Source organism: Pseudomyrmex gracilis, unplaced genomic scaffold, assembly GCF_002006095.1.
Source record: "Pseudomyrmex gracilis isolate BER0280 unplaced genomic scaffold, ASM200609v1 scaffold_83, whole genome shotgun sequence".
Lineage (NCBI taxonomy): Eukaryota > Metazoa > Arthropoda > Insecta > Hymenoptera > Formicidae > Pseudomyrmex > Pseudomyrmex gracilis.
In genome coordinates this window covers 504,909-524,880 of record NW_018020667.1, presented here as the reverse complement: position 1 = coordinate 524,880, position 19,972 = coordinate 504,909, and the positions used below count along the sequence as shown (strand labels likewise).

Below are 19,972 nucleotides of genomic sequence, written 5' to 3'. Positions count from 1 at the left end.
CAGTATACAACAATTGTATATTTTTTGTAAAGAGAATCATTAGTTACGTTCAGAAAACTCATCAGTTGCACAACGAGTGAGAGATCGTCACTTGTACTTAGAACCAATACTAAAAACCTGCCACAGTCTCAAAAATATGATCCAATCATAAGTGATCATCTCTCAACCGTTGTGTATGTAGCTGTTGAGTTTGCTGAACGTAATCATTGGCTGCGTTCAACAGAACTCAGCGCTTTGCACCTATTGCTTGTGATTGGCCTTTTTCTGCAAATCCGTGGCTGTGTCCAGTTAAGCAAGAGGGAACGAACAAACGCAGGAGTTGCAAGAAATACAGGAATTGAAATGCAGGATTAGCAGAAATTGAAAGAAGTCGAGAAGAGAAGTGGAAAAGAAGAAATGAGAAGATGGCTCCCCGATCCTGTTGCGTATGCTCCGGAGCATACTACCTATCTATCAATTGCCAGGTGATGTTAATTTCCGAATATCATCGATATACCTTTATGTTTGCAAATCACGAGAACGTCATAAAATAAAAAAAACTACAATATATTTAAAAACAAAAAAGTAAATGCGAACACTAGACTTTTTGTCATTTGATTAAAAGAATCTTAATTTTTTTTTCGTAAAATCCGCGCCGTAGTGTTCGACTTGGGCTGCGCATCCGTTTCACGCATATGCGCGCATTTATCTATAATACACGTCACGCACAGTATAGATAAATGCGCGCATATGCGTGGAACGGAACACAGCTTTGTATGAAAACACGTATGAAAAAAATCGCGTGAAGAACAAGTTTTACGTAAAGCTGCATAAAGCTGCAACGGCTCATTGTCAGTGGTCTCGCGGCCTGAGTGCAGGGACTTGCGAATCCGGGGAAGTCCCAGATTCAAATCCGCTCAACACTTAAGGATTTTTCCCGGGCCGGTCCCTTTCAATCGAGTGTATCGATTGATCGGCGAACTGAATCGAGACTCAAAATCGAGACAAAAATTAATTCTGCTGAACGCAGCCATTAGCCGATGATACGACCGCGTGGACAGAAATAAACACGCATGCGCGACGTTATCTGTCTAGTTCCATTTTAGTTCTAGATGAATGCAACATTCATCCCGTTTAACCCTAACCTAGTATAAAGATTAAAAAAGTAAGCGTGCTGTTGTTCTTGTGTATTTTAAATATTTTAAGTGATTTACGATTTTCATATATTAAATAGTTTCTATCTTTTAGTAAATTTCAGATTAGCGCGTCAACAAAGCTGTATAGATTAATATAATAGATATTCAGCATTTAATATATAGATTCAGAGTGTAACTAGAAAATTGTACATGTTTGTACACTGCTACAAAAAAATCAATTTTGTTTAAACTAAGATTGTCTAAGTTCTTACGGGAATTAAAGTAGAATGCCGAACGAAAACACTCTGCTTTTCGTGAGAGGAGAAGAAAACGTATGTGAAAGAATAATTTAAAATTCCTCTTAATATAACCTATCCTATCTACTAGAAAACAATCTCTTTTGTAAATATATTTTACGCCGAGACTGCGAGAACAGTCCGATTATGATATACGAGAGAAAGACAAATACATGAATCGAGAGAAATCTNATATATATATATATATATATAATATTTGTACAGAAAAGTTGTGTTTTTAACTATTAAAGATATAACTATTTAAGTATAAAAATAACATGATTGTGTGTGTGTGGGAAAAAAGTAGGCAATAACAAATAACTCAAAACTACTACTGAAAATACTAGAATTGTACAAATAATATTGATTTGTAGGAGAGTGAAAATGACGAAAATGTTTGGGATGATACAGTTTTGATAGAAGCATATGACAAAGCTATAAGTTTGGCTAAGGAAGAAGTAGCAAAGCGCATTGCCAGAGATGATCAAAGTCAGCAAACAAACCAGAAGTCACCTAAATCTTACACAAACCAGTGCAAAGTATGACATGCTATATTTGCATTGCCAGTTTTTTTTTTTTAGTAAAAAAGATGAAACTTCATATTTTGTTATTACGTATGTATTTTTTAAATAGAAATGGACTCCTGGTGCACCATGTCGTGCAGTATATTCAGCGGATGGAAAAGTTTATGAAGCTATTGTAAAGAAAATTCATGAAAATGGGCTGTGCACAGTACAATTCATTGGTAACTATTTTGCCCATGAGAATTAATATCAAATAGTAATAATAACAATGTTTTTTATCAACAAGATAATTTATGCAGGATACAACAATACAGAAAAAGTAAAATTGAGTTCTCTTCTGGAATCTGAAGGATTGGAAAGTCAGATTGCACAGCAGAAAGATGCGCTAGTGGAAAACGCTGCGGATGAAGAAACTGCAGATTCTGATACTTCAGGTTATTCGACTCATCAGAAATTCAGTGTTAAAATTAATGAAAATATGGATTGTGATACTGAAGATCAAAAGTTTAGATATAATTCTAAGAATCCTCGACATGGATATTCCAATTTGGCAACATCGAACACTCGTTCAGCAGTACCACCCCCGCCACCCTTACCACCGCAGTTGATGGCTAAGTAAGAAGATTAATTTAGAAATATATGTAAAAGTTGAACTTGTCTTGTAAATTATACATGGTTATTATTTCGGCAGATTGCCTGACACAGATGCTGATGCTCTGTCTAGTATGTTGATGTCATGGTACATAAGTGGATTTCACACAGGTAATATTTTACAAGTGTTAAAAATTCTAAAGAACACATAATTAGATGAGTAGCATATTTTTATATTACATAAATATGCTACTCAGCTACACTCTCAAGATACGTATTGTATTATATACTTAATATCATAATTTTTTCTTCTGTATCAAGGTTATTATCACGGATTACAGCAAGCCAAGCTCAATCATCAGAAAAAAAGAAACTGTCATTGACATGTGTCATCGTAATCTTTATTTTTCTACAACCCATCTTTTGTATTCTGCATTGTTCCCGTAATTTAGGTATCAATAAGCTTTTTTTCTTTAAATATCTTCTTGCTATATATACATATGATTTTATATGTTGAGAGATATTGATATTTATTCTATGTTTTTAATTGGAGTATTATTTAAAACAGAAAAATCACACTACAATATATATCATTTACAAAATAATATGCAAAAAAATATTTGCGTTACATTTGTTTTTTAGCCGAACAGTCCGAGCTTTCCTCACTTTTTTCTTCCTTTATCGAGAAGAACCGAACTCCTTATGCCATTCTATATATTGTGCGCTCATATGCTTAGAAATGGGTTTTACGTTTTGCTTAGCGAGTAAAATGAAATCTATCGCGATAATTAAATCGTCGTTTTCAACATTGTTCACGGAAACTTTCTTGGTTTCAAGACTCGATAGAACAGGCCGCAATTGATTGATCCATGCCTCCTTGCATAGCAATTTCAGATCGGCACAAGAATATCCTGCGGTCTCTTGCGCAAGTTTCAACATTTCCGGCGAGTGATGCAGACGGTCGCATACGTAAAATCGCAAAATTTCCAATCTACTAGCTTTGTCCGGTAAATCCACAAAAATCCGTTTTTCTAGTCGTCTCAGTAAGGCGATATCTATGTTCCTAAATATAAAAGATATAACAATTATATTTAAATGCAAAAATTCAACGATACAGTAATTAGAGAATTTTTGATAACAAAAGAAAATAAAACAATTTTTTATAAATGAATTTTTGAATCGTGAATGTTTGAAATGTGAATATTTTTATTTTGAAAAAAATCATGTGTATACTATTTTCTATTTAGTGTTTTTTTTTCTTTCTAAAAAGTATTTTCTAAGTTTTTCAATTTTTAATAACGATCAGAAATTAGTTTTGTTCAATCGGTAATACAAATTATGCGGTTCGCTTACCAAGGAACATTTGTAGCCGCTAATAGTATTACGTTCGTGTATTCCATCGATAATAATCCGTCTAATCTAGCGAGCAATTCCGCTCGAAATCTTCTGGCAGGTTCCGAGCTTGATGAATCTGTGTTCTTCGTAATCGTCCAATCGATCTCGTCGATGAAAATGATCGTAGGTGCGTAATGTTTAGCGAGATCGATGAGCACCTGCATTTAATTAGAACGTTTTTGTTTTTTGGATTTTCGAGAAACGTTTTTTTCTTTTGGAAATGAATATTTTATGAAATTCATAAAACACAAAGATTTATATAAAGCTATAAAACAAAACAGCGAGCATTTAATTAGATATTGGCCGTGTTCGAACGACTATCGCTTTTGCGTGGGCGTCCGTAGGATTTTTTTCAGGGAAGGGCGGAGCACTTTTTCCGTCCTAAAAATTATGAATTTTACAGTAAGGTTTCACTGTACAGAGAGTTTTCACGAATAGATGTATGATTTAATTTGTTAATTAAGAATTTCAAACTTGTTTCAAGATAAAAATCACAATTTGTGAAAAAACTCGTCTCTTCAGGGAAAGGCAAATGCCGAGTTTGCCCCTTCCCTGTGGACGTCCATGCGCTTTTGCGATAAAAGCGTTACCAATTCGTTTTCCGCATTTAATGAGCGATAGAGGTAAAATGACTAAAAAGCTGGATTTTTAGCACAAGCTAAAGCGAGTTATCTCTCTCAAACGCGGTCATTATATATGAAGCGATTGATAAGTATCCGAAACGATGCGTAGATAACGACAACAGTATCATCATTGTTGACAAGTTTCATCTTTTAAAAGAACAACTGTCAAACGCTGGGGCACGTGTTTATGTGAAAATTTGTTAAAGATATTCAATGATTTTTGCCAATGAATCAGTTCACACTTCAACTATTGCAACCATCAGAATTTACGAGTTGGACTTCGGACTGCTGTCTCGTGTCCGTCTTATTCGCCACATGTGGTCCCGTGCAATTTCTGATTTGTTTCCGAATCTAAAAAAATGTAGTTTGGTGGAAAGAAATTTTTGAGCAACAGCGGTCATATTTATAATGTATCAAAACGAAAAGCCGATCGGAAGGGTCTCCCCTATTGTAAACATTTACCCTATTTTTTCCCGAAGGGGGAGCAGAGGGGAGGGGCAAAGCTCCCCCCCTGCCTACATGTTTACAACACACAAAAAATGTACACGGTATCAGAAAACAAGTTTAGTCATCAAACTTTTTTTGTTCATAAATTTTTTATAAACAATGAGCGACAGATAAAACTTTTAGAAACGTACTCAGGAAGGTCATATTTACAATGTATCAAAACAAGAAGCCGATTGGAGGGGTCTACCCTATTGTAAACATTTACCGTTTGTTCTTTCGAAAGATGGAACTTGCGACAACAGTAATAGACAACAGATACTATCGTCTGTGCGTCGTTACAGACACTTTGTCAATCGCCTCGACGTATATTCTTCTGCTTACGCGAATATATTTTTCTGTGTCACCCCTCCACTTACTGATGACGGAACTGGAAGTGATGTTGAAGAAGGTCGATTGGCACTCGGTGGCGATCGCTTTCGCGAGCATTGTCTTGCCTGTGTTCAAGAGGATCACAGTTAGACTTCTGTCAATTTTGTTTTTTTTTTTTCCTCTTTTCAATGAACCAATAAATAATGTCGCGATTACGTACCAGTTCCCGGCGGACCGTACAACAATACACCCTTGCAAGAACCGAGTTTACCGTTAAATAAGCTTGGATATTTGATGGGATACACTATAGCTTCCTTTAATAACGTCTTGCAATCCTTCAGTCCTCTCACGTCGTCCCAGTGGACGTTCAGATTTTGTTGCACGATTTCCTGCGCGCATTGTTACGTTTAATCTTTTGTTTTCTCTTGTCTTGTTTTTTCTTTTTTTTTTTTTTTTTTTTTTTTTTTTTTTTTTTTTTTTTTTTTTTTTTTTTTTTTTTTTTTAATGTGCATTTTTCCGTCTCTCACCCGTGATATGACGTCGGCGATCTCTCTCAGCTCGGACCCGAGCGGATAGAGATCATCGATGGATCTCGATGGTCTTTCCGCGTCAGCGAGCGTTTCGTACGTTGGTGCTTGCGCGATCCCCGCTCGATCTCCGCTTTCCGCGGGAAAAATAGGCGTCACCGTGATCCCGAGATTCAGTTCGTTCCACGGGGGTTGCTTCTGTGCGATCTTGTGTTTGCTCGTCGTGTTGTTGCTTTCCTCGCGACCGTCTTCTTGTCTCGGATTGAGAACCTTGGAGGATTTCTCCTTCTTGTTGTTGCTACAATCATTTATTAAACATCTCGTAATTCGCGCACCTATTTACATTTGTATTTTGCGAACTAAATATCGTGTATTTTCTTTTCGTACGTATTTTGCGCGACGTTCCCCGTGACCTCCGTTTGTTTGCACAACCTCGGATATCTGTTGTACTTGGCGTAATAACAGTCGACGTACTCGAGAACGATGGTCTCCAGATCGATATTGTCGCATATGTGAATGTCCCGTGAGAGCTGAGCTTCCTTGAAGAGATGCTCGGCGGAATTGCAGTATCTGTAAGAAAACTTTCACTTTCACATTACCAAGCCAATCGATGGTTGAGCGCGAAATATCTCGGATACGTAAATTTACTCACCCTTGCTCCCGCAAAAAGGCAACAATGAGATAAAGAAGATGACGCCGACGCTCTTGAATGCGTTTCTCCTCCTGTTTATTGAAAATCAATGTGTTCATTTTTAAATCTCGCTGTAATTAACTTCTCCTGTTTGAAAATAGCTATATGATGTGAATTAACAAAACAAAAACTAATAATGTTCTCTCTACGATTTGAAAATATCATCTCAACAGGCGCACAGTGGAACGCTTATCGTGGCGATGTTTATCGTAGCGATGGAAACCAGGCGGTTTTTGGCTTGGTGGGGTTACTTACTTGCCGTGTCTGATTGTAATATTAAAAACAGAATGTCGAGGGAATATCGAGTTCGAGCAATTAACATCTTGTTGTAAAACGCGTTGTTATCTCTCGCGTTTTTATCTCTCGTATTTCTCTCTCACCTTCTCACGCGCCACATGAGCAGCACGGCCGACAATCCCGTTCAATGAGAGGCAGTCATTCATGATCGCGTTGAAGAAATTACTGAAATTACTATCTTCTTAGAACGTCGAAACCCGATGCTGAAACTCGCCAGGTTAATTAATTCTCCTCCACGGCAAGCAGTTCTGCTTTTACGCTCCTTTGGTTAGTTGATGCTTGCTTGTTTGAAAAGAAAAGGAGTACGTAGAATCCTGCGGTTGCTATGACGATGTCGATGCGACGCGGCGGCGTTTCTAAAGTATAGAGTAATCCGAGATTATTAGCAGAATAAGAGAACACATAAGTAGAGATGAGTCACGTTTATCAACAAATGCTCCGATTAATTAAGATTTAATTTTTCATCACCCGAGAATTTTTTTCATTACTATAAAAACATTTATGTAAAATCGTAACGTAAAAATCCAGCAACTCTATCAACCTTCAGATATAAATTAATTCTTCGCGGACAGACATAGATCTCCCAGACCCACTCAAAAATTGCGCATCGGTGTTTCCAGTAAAAAATTAGTTTTTTTTAATGCTACTATTTTTGAAAAAAAAGATGTCGAAAATCGCCCGATCACAACTGTTGTGCAAAAATACTTTTAGTTGGTACCGTCCGGTCGTGATTGTTTGAAAAATTTTCAAGTTCTTTTTTAGTTTATATAACAATAGTGTTCAACTTGTGACATTCATTTACTTTCTATTTTTGTTACCTGTAAAATATTTAGATATTCAATTTCATATGGTACAGATCACATTTTAGTGATTAAAAAATAATTAATATTAAAAGAAAAATTAAAAGAAAAATCCAATCCAATATGTACGTCTTATTTGAATTGAACGAATTCTTTGGTTATTGAGTAGTTGCGATTTTATTTTCACCTTGACATTTTTGCTACGCGACGAAATTTACGAGCTTTCTCTCTTTAATAAAGAATATTAAATATATTTTTCTCACAGAGAAACGTCTTTTGGCTTTGCACCCTGTTCCAGTCTCTGCTTTACTCATGTTCTCAAAATTAGTTTTAGCAATTCCCATTACCGCGACTTAATTAAAAGGAGCACACGACTAATTGAAAGTATCGCATGACGACGACTACAGTTGCTGTACGAAAGTTTGAGTTTTTTTTTTTTTTACGTTGCTGATAGCGACGGTGATAGGTGCGTTGCGCTTCCATGGGGGTGGCTTCCTCACGATGTGGTTGAAGAGAGAGGAAGGGACGAGAGGGATGAGGAAGAGGGAGACCGAGGCGCGGTGCATAGAAAGTGTTCGATCGACCTGCGCGAGAGAAACGAGCGCGTACTGCGACAGAGTTCAGGAGTTCAGTCAGTCGGTCGGTGCCGCTGCGAGTAACTGCATCGCGTTGAGCTTCTTTGCGGTCTCACAAGAAACACGCAGCCGGTGCACATCTGCACACTCACACACACACACACACACCCACACATACATACACACTTATACACTTGCACACACTAACTCTTTTTCTTTTTTCCATTGTTACTCTATCCCGTCCGCAAAATAACTCACTTTTCTCTTTTCACAAAATAGATCGCGTAATCGCGTTCGAGATATAACGCTTTCAGTCATCATCGTGCGTGATCTCGTTGAGGAAGAGACGAAACACACGTGCACGCGAGAGAGCAACGCACGAGGGACGATGTAAAGGGGGTGGTTCAGCGGTGCGCGATGCAGCACGAAGGTAGAGGTACTTTACTCCCCTTTTCTTCAACCACCCACGCTCGCTCGTATAGTGCATAAATTACTATGCGGATTTATTTCCGGCCGGCCTGGATAACGGACGGCCACCCGTTGCATGGCGAACTCACTCAAATTGGTCCCGTTCCCCCGTCGGCCGTGTCGGCTGCGAACTTATTACAAACGGTAATCGTCGGAAGCTTGTGTGACGTCAGTCCTTCGCGCGCTCTTGTGATCGGCGACGGTTTGGAACCAGCGCGCGATTTCGTGACAAGCAAGAAAGCGTGTCGTTGACATCATTTTTCGCGCGAATAAACCCTTAAATTTTCCTTTGCCTCTGGTTTTCCTTTCTTCTTTTTTTTTTTTTTTGTTTTGTTGTTTGTTATTTCAAGAATTAACTTTGCATTTAACTGCACCGACGACTTCTCTCGTCCGAGTCAACGCGATTTATTGCATATATATATATATATTAATCTTTAACATGGGTCTCCGAGATTACTGAGAGAATTTTTCATAAGCACTTGCTTTTTTATTTGCATATAACAGAAATGTAAAAATCAGAAATGGTTGGAAATGCACCGAAACGTATGTACACAAATCCACTCAATCATGACATCGTCCTATTATTATTTTAATATGAATTCACCATTGTGTTCGAATTCCTTGAATTATGTGAATCAAACATACATAATTCATAATTAATTGCTGATATTAATTCTTCAATAGCCATTTGTCATTTATTATTGCTTATTACTTGTCAATGAATCGATCGTACAGATCCACTCTTTGCTGTTGTTGTGTTTTATCGGGAAAATTAATTATATTCTAAAAGCACCAATTTTATTTCTTAAATTTTAATTTCGAAAATTCCGAATATAAGTTGTTAAAAAACAAAAAAACAAGACCGGTGTTTACAGTTTGTTTAAATTGTAAGAATAAACCTCGACGGTTATTTATAGTCGCGCGTCTATATGTTTGCGTTACTACAGCCAAGAAAACTTGCACGTAATAAGAACTTCGATTCTACAGCACATTTTATTTATTTATTTATAAATAAACGGGGGAAATGAGAAAATATAGGTACGGCCAGTTGATAGAATTAATAAAACTTTTCGTATTTCTCTCTGTGTATCACATAATACTTCTTTTTAAATTGAAAAGCTGTTCAAATCTTTTTTTCGCATTATCGTTTATTCCGCAATATGTCGCGTGTGTATGTAGAGGGAGGGAAGGGGCATGCGACAGATATATATTTGAGCGTATCGCTTTTTGAGTGTTTTACTCTGGCATATCTTTGCATTATAATCAGATGATGGAAAATCCGCGCGAAAGCTGCTGATTGAATCTACGTATATACACAGCAATTCAAACACGAGCAACGTGACATGACGAAGTTTGTCTTTGCATGCGCGAATCCCGGGATTGTGCGGCAGCTTTGAATACGCATCGTTTTGACGATCGATGCGAGAAGACTTTATTCACGTTTTCGCATGACCTTACTTGGTTAACGATAAAATCCGCGTTGGCACAGGACTTTTAACGTAATTTTCGACGTAAGTTCCGACACTCTATAGATACGTAGAAATAGAATTTCAATTGGGTTTCCGCGTTGTCGCAGAACAGACAAATATTATTTTGCGCGTAAACAACGTCAAAAAAAAAAAAAAAAAAAAAAAACAAGGTACTGCTTAGGTAATTATTATATTTTAATTCTCCAATCGCTAATCTTTTTGGCACGTTAAACAAATCCATTTACACCCTGTGTAACACTTGGCAGTGGCGGAACGCGTTGCGTCAACATCGCAGAGGGCTAGCTATATCTCGAACTTGGACTCGGATTGTAGTTTTCAAGATTGAGAAGAAAAAAGCTTTTGTCGATAAAAAAAAACTCGAAATGCGGAACTTACAAGAGAAACTTTCGCCAATTTCGGAGAAAGAGTTTCATTTTAATATATAATTCCGATCACGCATATATTATATATATTTATCATGTATCGAGAAGAAATTTTATATTTTTTTAAAGAATATATGTAAACAATGGAAAAATTTTCAAAGATATTGCTTATGTGCAATCATGAAAGGATACAATTAGGATAGGGGACAAAAGGAAAATATAATAATAACAGTGCAGTTTTTATATTTGTATATAAAGATATTTAGAACTTGTAGAACTAGAGCAAAAAACATGATTGTTAAATAATATTTTATTTTACATGAGAAATCGATATACACACATCGCGCATTTAATTTATCAATTTGCAAGTGAAGTTGCGTCTGTTTGAAGGTTCAAAGTTCCCGGAGGCAAGGACGCGCTGTTTACGCACTGCGCGATAATCGTCTGCAGCGGTTATGAAGCCATTCCGGTCATGATCATGAAGCTATTCCGTGTTTCTCGCGAATTTCGCAATCGTTCTTTAAGGTCGCGATGGCAATTATCGCGCGGTTACGATCCATTAGAGACCTACGCAAAATTGACGTAATATAGTGACAAATGTATCCTGATTCTATCGCATAGGCAACGTGTTCCTGCTGCAGTCAGTGCACGAGCGGAGGTCGCTGCAATAGTCGGACGACGTTTGCCGATTGCGACGAGAGAGAGAAACGTTATTTGTCCGAGCACCGTTTTTTCGAAGCGACCAACCGGCAGATCATGACGAGGTCTTCCGTGGTTATCCTCACATGGACGTTCTGTTTGTCCACGCTTTTGTCTCTACCAGCGAGAACAAGTAAGACGCGACACGAAACAATCTAAACTCAAGTCACAACAAGTGATTACAACATGTACGAGCTGTAGTTTATCTCTTTCTCTGTCTCTTTTTCTCGAAAAGTAGAAATAATAGAAATTACTTTCAAGTCAAGATTGTCACACATTTACAATGATCAATTAAGATCGTGATTAAATAACATATTCTCGTACAAACAGTAAAATAATCTCTTCGAGATAATTTTGCAAAATATTATCTGCGCAAGAAGTAGTCCGGGATTCAAACACTTTTCTCTTCATTAAAGCTTCCTAACTGTCTCAATTGAGAGAGAGAGAACGTAGTAATTAAAAACCGTTAAACGAGTTAGAACTTTCGTATAAGACCCGAACGCGAATTTAATTTGCGATTATTGACAGTCTCTAACTTTGAACGGATTTTCGCGGTTAATTGGAGAAGGAAGGGAGATACACGTCGCGTAAGCAAAAAGAGCGAACGCGGATTTACAGCATCGCGGAAAACTGGGTTACACATCGTTGCCAGATCGGGAACGTGAGAAATATTGTAAAAAAAAAAAAAAAAAAATATTTTCAGGAGCTCTCGAGGAAAACTGTACGGATTTTCAGGGCGGCACCGTCAGACACGGTCTTCTCTACGTGCCGGGACCTGCAGTTTGCAGTCTCTGCGTCTGCTATCATTCCGAACCGATGTGGTGTCAGGCTATTTACTGCACGCCACCGTATGTGAGTAGTCGAGAACACTAGTTTGTAAATATATACGCATATCCTTTATTATATCCTTGTTTATTTCTGCGTCTTATTTTTGTTTATTTCTTCCACAAAGTAATTACAGTACTATTTAGGTGTTGGCTATAGTTCGGATAGGGTTTCATATCAGCAGATGATGTCTCGCCTTTTGAGTCATTGTTACTTTTTTTTCTAGTTTATTTTTATTTTTCTAGTTTATGTTATATTTTCTAGTTTAATTAATTTAAAACAAATTAGTGATAAATCGAGATTACTCTCAGGCTCTATAAGTCTTATTAAACTAATAATATATGAATATAGGGACACACACACACACATGAAGAGCCGTTCGCAGGATGTTGTGCTTTAAATATATATATATATGTATACACATATATACTTCGAAATAATTTTTTTCCTCCATATAGGATGTTGGATTTGCATCACATATATATAAAGGACCCCGTATACCCTAACTAATTTTAAAATATTGCAAAAAAACTCCTCAGCCAGGAGTCGAACCTGGAATCTCCGGCTTTAATTAATTTAATTATTATTTTATTTTACTCTTTATATGTACTGGTGCTCAATAAAATTATTATTATTATTGTATAATAATATGTGAGACAGAGATAATTTGAGGCATCTTATCAAAGTATTGAAAGAGAGAAATTGATATAAATAGTTGCCTGTCTAAGATAACCATTTGATTTTTCATCATGTGCTCGTAATGTCACAAATCACGTACTGATGTATATTCTCTCTTCGGGACAGTTTGCGAGAGATGACGCGATAGCGGTATTTAAATAATGAATTATATCAAGTACGCACATATAGCACAATACAAGTGTTTTCAACAAACGCGCCGAGAAAATGTTACAACGCGGTGCACCTATATATAACCACCGGTGTATGTCGTTTTTGTTAACAAAAAAAAAAGTATATTTTTAAGTTTTATTGCACAAAGATAGTGCAAGACAAAGTTGCGGTTGCGATCAAGAAGAGAGAATAACCGACGTGTGAATTAAACATGAAATTCGCGAGAAGCTTTTTTCTCCAGACTGAATTTTTTATGAGCAGTTTTCTCCTCAATCTCCGTATTTTTTAATTACTGCGCGCGGCGCGAGTTCAGTAAAAGCAGTTTTCACTCAACGCGCGGTGATAAACGCAATTTACCGGGATAAAAAAAGGAACACAACGAAAAAACAAAACAAAACAAAAAAAAAAAAGAAAAGGGCGACAAGAGGAAGGAGCGGCCGGCGTTGGTTTTGCGAAATAAATCACATTTCTCTCGGTGACCTTGTAACCTTAGCGCACCACATACACACTCGTTGCTCTAACTGCATTTTAATTATACTCTCTCACGTACTCGCGTCACCGATTAAAATCAATGTCGTACACGCGCCGCCATCGTCGTCGTCGTCGTCGTCGTTGTCGAAGTAGCGCAAAGTTCCACGAACGGCGGCATACGTGCATCGCGTACACTTTAATGATCAGCAGTGACCGCTAATAAGTAGCAAACGTGTTGCAGAGTTCCGGCAAGCAACGATCTTGACTGTCGGAATATTGTTGTATTATTGGAACAATGTTAATTAGCGTTAATGACGCTATAATTGACATGTACGACGGAAACAATACTTATCTAATCGGAATGACTGCGCGTACATACCCCGATTTGATATCAAGGAATTGATTGTGAGCCTCTTGTCGTTCTTCTTTTTTTTTTTTATCTAGTCAAATACTTTTTTACCTAATAACTTTTATCTCATTTGCGCCTTTCAGGAAGGAAACGAGCGAAAAGACGTCTTTTAATCGAACGCTAATGCGATTGCTCGCCGGGCAGTTAATAATTACTTTATTAAATTTCCTCCAGCGTATGTATGCGCGCGCGCGCGCGTGTGTGTGACCTTACAAGTGCTAGGACACGTTGGAAGAAGAAAATTCACGAGCACGATTTTTCGCGAAATGCGAATTTTTCCGAGTATGACGTTCAAACCACCTCGCTGTCAAACAAACAATCTTTAAATATTTTAATAACGTATATACGCGCCTTGTGTTGTTTCGAATCTACTAGAAAAAATAAATTTTTCAATCGATGATACACGCGTGCGACATACGTGGCGTGCGCGATGTGGAATATCTTTTTGCTTCACGAACACCAGTTGAACGCGTTAAATGCATGCGCGCGTTTGCGTGCATCAACGTTTCCGCGACGCGATGCGTTTCCGTCTCCGGCCCTGTGTGTAGGGCAACACGGCCCGGAGCGCGGCCCATGCTGTTTGCACATGACGAGTTTTTTTTTTTTTTTTTTTTTTTTAATGTTAAATCCCGCTGCGCGCAATTACAATACCTCTGGCACTTGTTCGAGAAACTCGGTGCGCCTCACCGCGTGCACGACATATATTTCCCGACACGGCATTCGCTCGTTCTACTTACCATTGTTCCAGCAGCGGATCGCAAATCTACGCGCGCGCGCTCACGCTTTAGATTAAAACATAACATTGTCATATGATATTGATTTTCGAGAATATATATCCGATATTTTTTAATTACGAGTTTTTCTCGAATACTGACCGATTTCTTGTCGCGATTGTTACGCAGAAGTGTAAGAAGTTCCGTGTGGGGGAGCGTTGCTGCGAGTTCGAGTGCCTCGACGGCAGCGACGACATCGGTCCGGACGTGTTCGCCGTGGATAGCTCGGGATCGCCGAGGATTCTGGAGCAGAATTCTGTCCTCTGTCTGCTGACGGGTCTGATCGTGCTGCTGATGGTGCCCTAGTTACGATCAGATGAGAACCATGATCGTCATCGCCGCCGCCGTAGATTTTCCTCTCATTGGAAGAATTCGTCCATTAGTGATATAATGATTCGACGACGACGACGACGACGACGACAAGAATTGTACGAGAAAATTCTTCGTCAGCAGGTTTGACTCACACCGCGAATTTCTGTGTTTTTTTTTGTTTTTTTGTTTTTTGAGACACGTCCTTGATCCGTCGTAATTGCTATCCACTTGGAGAGTTCGCCAAGTGAATCGAGAAAATCCGGATATGTATTGTCGAAAAATATCGACGTGGTCGAAAATCGAAGATCAATCGAGCCACTTCATTTCTTTATTTCTCAAACGAACGATTAAAAAAAGAAAAACAAAAAAACACGTGCTTCAAGAAAAGTGTTTATCGTAAGAAACACAAAAAAAGAGTGTGAGCAATGCAATTGTTACTTTATCGCATACAAGAGAGTATCACAATCAAAAAAAAAAATATGTATATATATATATTTTCTCAAGAGATTTATATAAGAATATTTAAATAATCTCTATCTTAGATTTTTCGATCACAATCTCGCGAGGCGCGCGCGAGTACACTTTCTTGATTATATTTTTTCTCGATTTGATTCGCTCTCTTCTTTCGAGATAGAGATAGAGAGAGAGAGAGAGAGATCTATTTGTTTTCGCTTCATTCCGTTAAATCGGAGAGATGACAGAGTTCGTTTCGGATATCTTAGCGACAGAAAACGGATTCCCGAATATCAAGAAATAACGTATAGGTCAAAGTTAGCTCTTGGCCTAACCCACGAAACACTCGCATGTCAGTCACTACTGTACATGAAACGTACTTGATCTCGTTTCGGAATAAAATTTATATATATATATATATATATATATATAAATGCAATATATATATATCTATATATATGTATGTATATATATATACATATATATATAGCATTTGTTGTTGGGGAATGTGCGCAATGAGTGAAATTGGGTGTCGGGGCGGATAATTGATTTGGTGCTCGACTCTCGATCAGCTCTCTCGATTTAAATTACGTTCGCGCAATGACGTTTGTGCGAGCTCGTCGACAAAAACGTTTGGCATTTTATTCCAACGATGCATGTATATATATATATATATACATATATATACATACATACATACATACATATATATATATATATATACATACATATATATATATATACACATATTGTATATATACATATATAATATACACACACAACACACTTGCGCTTGATGAATACAAAGCTAAAAACAGTCTATCAGATTGAGACTATCGCGTGTGAGGGCGCGATATAACGTGATCAGAAATTTTTTTTTTATTGTCGCGAGAAACGATGTAACATCCTGTAACACGTGTCAGACTGAGAGATTGTATGTACACGCGGGGGGATACAAATCCCTCGTCAACGAATGTCGGAAAGCTCCGTTGTCGAACTGTGGTGATATTCCCTTTGTTAACGTCACTCTCTCTCTCTCTCTCTCTCTCTCTCTCTCTCTCTCTCTCTCTCTCTCTCTCTCTCTCTCTCTCTCTCTCTCGCTCTCTCTCTCGCTCTCGTTTTTTTACTCTGCTATTCTATTGAATCGATTCTACCGCTCATTCACTTCGCTTTGCGCCGATTTTGCCGGCAAACGAGCGCTTTTTAAAGGGAGAGAAAAACTCCTTTCTCCCCGCGTCTGTGATTAAACTGCGTGATAAAATCGGGAAAACTCGTGTGATAATGTTCCATCTGTCGTTTTGACTTCGTTTTGTTCGCTCGTAACCGTTGAAAGTTTTTCTCGCCTCTCTCTCTTTCTCTTTCATTTTGCAACAAGAAATATATTTTATATATTTTGTACGTAAAATTTCATATCTCTCTTTCACCTCGGAAAGAGTTTAGTTTCGAAATATTCAATAGATAAACACACATACTGTTACCCGTTGCTGAAATAATTGATTTTCATGTTTCGTATCTCTTCTGTTTGCTTCCACACAATATATGTATATCTATATAGAGGACAATGATTATTCGCGTTTCAATTAATAGTCGGTCACGGATTAACTTTCGGTTAGCGCGACCTTTCAAAAGCGGCAGTAATTAAAGGTTGGATTTTCTCATGCAGATGATAAACATCGGTTAATCGCAATTGCTGTTGATATGCGATAATAATTAATTGCATGAATCAATAAGTCGTAGTATTAAATCGCAAATAGTTTAATGATAAGTAGCGAGTACCAGTAGCGACTTCGGTTTAAGATGACTTTAAAAACAAAAAAAAAGATTTTCTTTTTTTGCGTCACGGAATTATCTTTTCTATTGCTCATCAACATAGCGCGTACCGTGCATTTTATACATAGCCATTACCGGCACACGCTCCACTTTCATTTTAAATTTCCAGAACAAAGCGCATCGAAATATTTCATTTATCATCAGCATTTTTTAATTTTCTTTTTGGAGCATATTTTAACATATAAAGCGCGAACAGGCTTTCTTGCGTCATCAATGAAAATTGTATTCTTAGCCGGTACCGTGTACAACTTTATAAAAATGTAGATGCGACTTTTCTCGTTACTTTTTCCTGAAACGCATAAGCACAACAAGTTTGCGCGACGCGCGTGCTTTGTGCGTAATATGATTATCCAAGTTTATATTAAAAGCGGACTGAGATAAGAGACCGAGACTTTATTTTGTTGAGTAATGAAGATTCCGTGAAATATGTTTCAACTTGATCTTGATATTAAAAAACAATTTTAATTTTTCTTCTAAATCTCTGAAGAACAAAAAAAAAAGAAAAGAAGTCGTTTTTAGTTTTTTTATTTTTTTTCTTTTGAAAATATGCCACAAAAAATTGAATTGCAATTATTTATTTTTGATTACATTTTTTTTTTTTTTTTTATTTTGTTTTATTTGTCTTACGAAGTTACCGGCAAGAGCGAGTGTTTAATTGACTGGTTTGAATGAAATGCGAAAAACGGTCCTAAATAGCGACATACATCCGACGCGATAATTAATCTGAGCAACACAACGGGGGCCACACAAGTAGTATAACAATAAGCGTGCTTGCTTGGTTTTGTTTCACAAAAGAACGAAAACACGGTGCTCGTATCTTATTAAATCGGCGTGACGGCTATGTATACATATGTATGTACATACGGCGAACATTTTTTCAATATTGCACTGTAATTTAACATTCGTGCTCTGTTCCTTCCCCTGTGATATGTTTTAACAGAATTTTGCGCTAATTATTTGACGAATCTATTCGCTCTGAATACATATGTCTCTGATTTAAAACGAAGATTTTGCAACTTGTATCGAAAAAATAATAATGACACACCGGTAAACTGCGATAGCGATTATGTGATAAATTAATGACGAGATGTATATTAATTAATATAATTGGATCTTTCAGGTGAGTAATACAAAGTTTACATTTACACATAACCGATTGATTGATACAAAACTTCTATTTAATAACACGTGCAATGTAAAATATTATAAAATATAAAAAGAAAAGATTGTTCTTCTTTAATAATAATAATAATAATAATAGCACTTAGAGTTTTGAGAACTAATCGGTGTTGCGAGGATATTTCATTGTTAAATATATTACTTGTAAAAATTCCATTTTTTCGAGAGAGAGAAAATTGTGCAGAAAATAGAGAGGAAACCGCAGGAAACAACGTGAGAGAAGATATTGCTTTGGAAGAGAAATTTTAAGTTAAGATTTCGCTTTGACGTATACAGGGTATTCGCTACGAATCGACCACAATCAAAAAAAGCTCGTCCAAGTATCCCGCTCAAGTTTCAACGCCTAAACTCGCGCGTGCGTTACGTGTATATACCACATGTAGCCTAATTTAAATACACGTCTCTTGCTTCGCAGATTTTCCCCGTATAGCTCGATCGGGCCAATTTACATTTTTGCGGAGACGTTTTTTCCCCAGACAGCACAAAGGCCAAAAGACAGATCTTAAACACACATGTCTAAAAGACAATAAAGACGATTTTTAGAGTCGTCTCTTATAGAGATCTGTGCTGTCTGGGTTTGTACGTTTCTGTTGCTAAAAACCGCTCGTTGCGTGTCATCGCGCGCGTTTGTCACACCGAAACGTCAGCGGCAATCTTTCAATCGCTCCGATTTAAGAAGCATTAAACATCCCAATTGAGCCGCTCTCTCGGTACTGAAGCAAGCCACGAGATTATATTCTCAGCAGCGTATACATCACACAAACTAGATCACGGAACGATGATACGAGAATATCCTCTTCAAAGAAATGCCCGAATCCGCTTCTAGTGTAGTACGCTCGCAAGTTATCAGCGACCGCAAGAGAGAGATCGGCAGAGATCTCGTATCGACGAAGATCGTAATTTGTGTATCTCGAGCAATTTGTATGTGACTTTCGAACATAAAAAGAGCGTCGTATTATACCTGAGATTCGCGCAAAAATCAAGCAGAGATAGAAGAGATCTTCCAGCTCACAAGTGTAACACACACACACACACACACACACATACGTTCAATATGTGCGCTGAACCGGATATAATCTAATTTCCGATACACGTAATCTCTCGATCTTTTGTCGAAAAGTTCTGTCGGACAATTTTACATGCACTCAAAAAAAGTTGTCTACATTAAAATGTACTTTTGTGTCTAAAGCTTTTTCGAATTTTTCCACTAAAGAAAAAAAAATCAAAAATCACTATTTTGAAGCTTACATATGGCTCCTATGCACATGTTGGACTCGAATATTCCGATGAAGCGTTAAATTACAACGACGAGAATAAATTGTTTGATACTCCGTTCTACTTGGATGAGAATAAGATGTGTAGTGATTGTTTAGCTGGCGAAAAATGCGCAATAATCTCCCGCCATATTGTACTTTTTGCTCTTTCTCCCTCTTATCTCGACTCACCTCGACGGAGAGAATTATTGTATAATCGACCAATTTCTCTAAGCTTACAATTTTAAAAAACGTTTACAAGAAAAAAAAACAGTAAATAGGTAAGTGCGAGTGCGAGTGCGTGCGTGTACCTGCGTGTACACTTATTTCAATGTAAATATGTAGTTAA

The 19,972-nt window shown here is 37.4% G+C and overlaps 3 protein-coding genes across 7 annotated transcripts; 2 read left to right on the top strand and 1 right to left on the bottom strand.

The window, feature by feature from the left end:
• The first annotated feature begins 1,063 nt into the window (after positions 1-1,063).
• LOC109855175 (survival motor neuron protein) lies at positions 1,064-3,095 on the top strand. Of its 2 annotated transcripts, none has more exons than XM_020429078.1 (7): positions 1,064-1,144; positions 1,228-1,447; positions 1,786-1,950; positions 2,045-2,156; positions 2,235-2,550; positions 2,627-2,697; positions 2,848-3,095. In XM_020429078.1, exons 2-7 carry the CDS (start codon positions 1,403-1,405, stop codon positions 2,907-2,909), a joined length of 771 nt encoding a protein of 256 aa, XP_020284667.1. In that variant the 5' UTR covers positions 1,064-1,144; positions 1,228-1,402; the 3' UTR covers positions 2,910-3,095. The 2 variants fall into 2 exon arrangements, with proteins under 2 accessions (XP_020284667.1, XP_020284668.1); XM_020429079.1 differs by having other exon boundaries at positions 1,084-1,144; positions 1,214-1,447.
• A 100-nt stretch (positions 3,096-3,195) lies between these two features.
• On the bottom strand, positions 3,196-10,948 carry LOC109855174 (katanin p60 ATPase-containing subunit A-like 2). Of its 2 annotated transcripts, none has more exons than XM_020429077.1 (9): positions 8,808-10,948; positions 6,959-7,231; positions 6,540-6,610; positions 6,275-6,457; positions 5,888-6,185; positions 5,581-5,749; positions 5,373-5,485; positions 3,880-4,079; positions 3,196-3,589 (listed from the first exon to the last, which is right to left on the bottom strand). In XM_020429077.1, the coding sequence occupies exons 2-9, from the start codon at positions 7,019-7,021 to the stop codon at positions 3,205-3,207; spliced, it is 1,482 nt and encodes a 493-aa protein (XP_020284666.1). In that variant the 5' UTR covers positions 7,022-7,231; positions 8,808-10,948; the 3' UTR covers positions 3,196-3,204. The 2 variants fall into 2 exon arrangements, with proteins under 2 accessions (XP_020284666.1, XP_020284665.1); XM_020429076.1 differs by lacking the exon at positions 8,808-10,948 and adding an exon at positions 8,119-8,195.
• On the top strand, positions 8,302-17,650 carry LOC109855176. Of its 3 annotated transcripts, XM_020429081.1 has the most exons (5): positions 8,302-8,382; positions 8,530-8,686; positions 11,192-11,402; positions 11,973-12,121; positions 14,726-17,650. In XM_020429081.1, the coding sequence occupies exons 3-5, from the start codon at positions 11,327-11,329 to the stop codon at positions 14,900-14,902; spliced, it is 402 nt and encodes a 133-aa protein (XP_020284670.1). In that variant the 5' UTR covers positions 8,302-8,382; positions 8,530-8,686; positions 11,192-11,326; the 3' UTR covers positions 14,903-17,650. The 3 variants fall into 3 exon arrangements, with proteins under 3 accessions (XP_020284670.1, XP_020284669.1, XP_020284673.1); XM_020429080.1 differs by having other exon boundaries at positions 8,334-8,680; XM_020429084.1 differs by having other exon boundaries at positions 8,334-8,680; positions 10,961-11,402.
• The last annotated feature ends 2,322 nt before the right edge of the window (positions 17,651-19,972 follow it).

What these genes read in the sequence shown, in the direction of transcription:
- LOC109855175 (XM_020429078.1), top strand. Translation starts at nt 1,403, where the DNA reads ATGCCGAACGAAAACACTCTGCTTTTCGTGAGAGGAGAAGAAAAC. An exon ending in CTTACACAAACCAGTGCAAA is followed by an intron (nt 1,951 to 2,044) that starts GTATGACATGCT and finishes TTTTTTAAATAG; the next exon opens with AAATGGACTCCTGGTGCACC. An exon ending in GTGCACAGTACAATTCATTG is followed by an intron (nt 2,157 to 2,234) that starts GTAACTATTTTG and finishes TAATTTATGCAG; the next exon opens with GATACAACAATACAGAAAAA.
- LOC109855174 (XM_020429077.1), bottom strand. Translation starts at nt 7,021, where the DNA reads ATGAATGACTGCCTCTCATTGAACGGGATTGTCGGCCGTGCTGCTCAT. An exon ending in CTCATGTGGCGCGTGAGAAG is followed by an intron (nt 6,611 to 6,958) that starts GTGAGAGAGAAA and finishes TTCAATAAACAG; the next exon opens with GAGGAGAAACGCATTCAAGA. An exon ending in TCGCCGACGTCATATCACGG is followed by an intron (nt 5,750 to 5,887) that starts GTGAGAGACGGA and finishes CAATGCGCGCAG; the next exon opens with GAAATCGTGCAACAAAATCT.
- LOC109855176 (XM_020429081.1), top strand. Translation starts at nt 11,327, where the DNA reads ATGACGAGGTCTTCCGTGGTTATCCTCACATGGACGTTCTGTTTGTCC. An exon ending in GTCTCTACCAGCGAGAACAA is followed by an intron (nt 11,403 to 11,972) that starts GTAAGACGCGAC and finishes AAATATTTTCAG; the next exon opens with GAGCTCTCGAGGAAAACTGT. An exon ending in TTTACTGCACGCCACCGTAT is followed by an intron (nt 12,122 to 14,725) that starts GTGAGTAGTCGA and finishes ATTGTTACGCAG; the next exon opens with AAGTGTAAGAAGTTCCGTGT.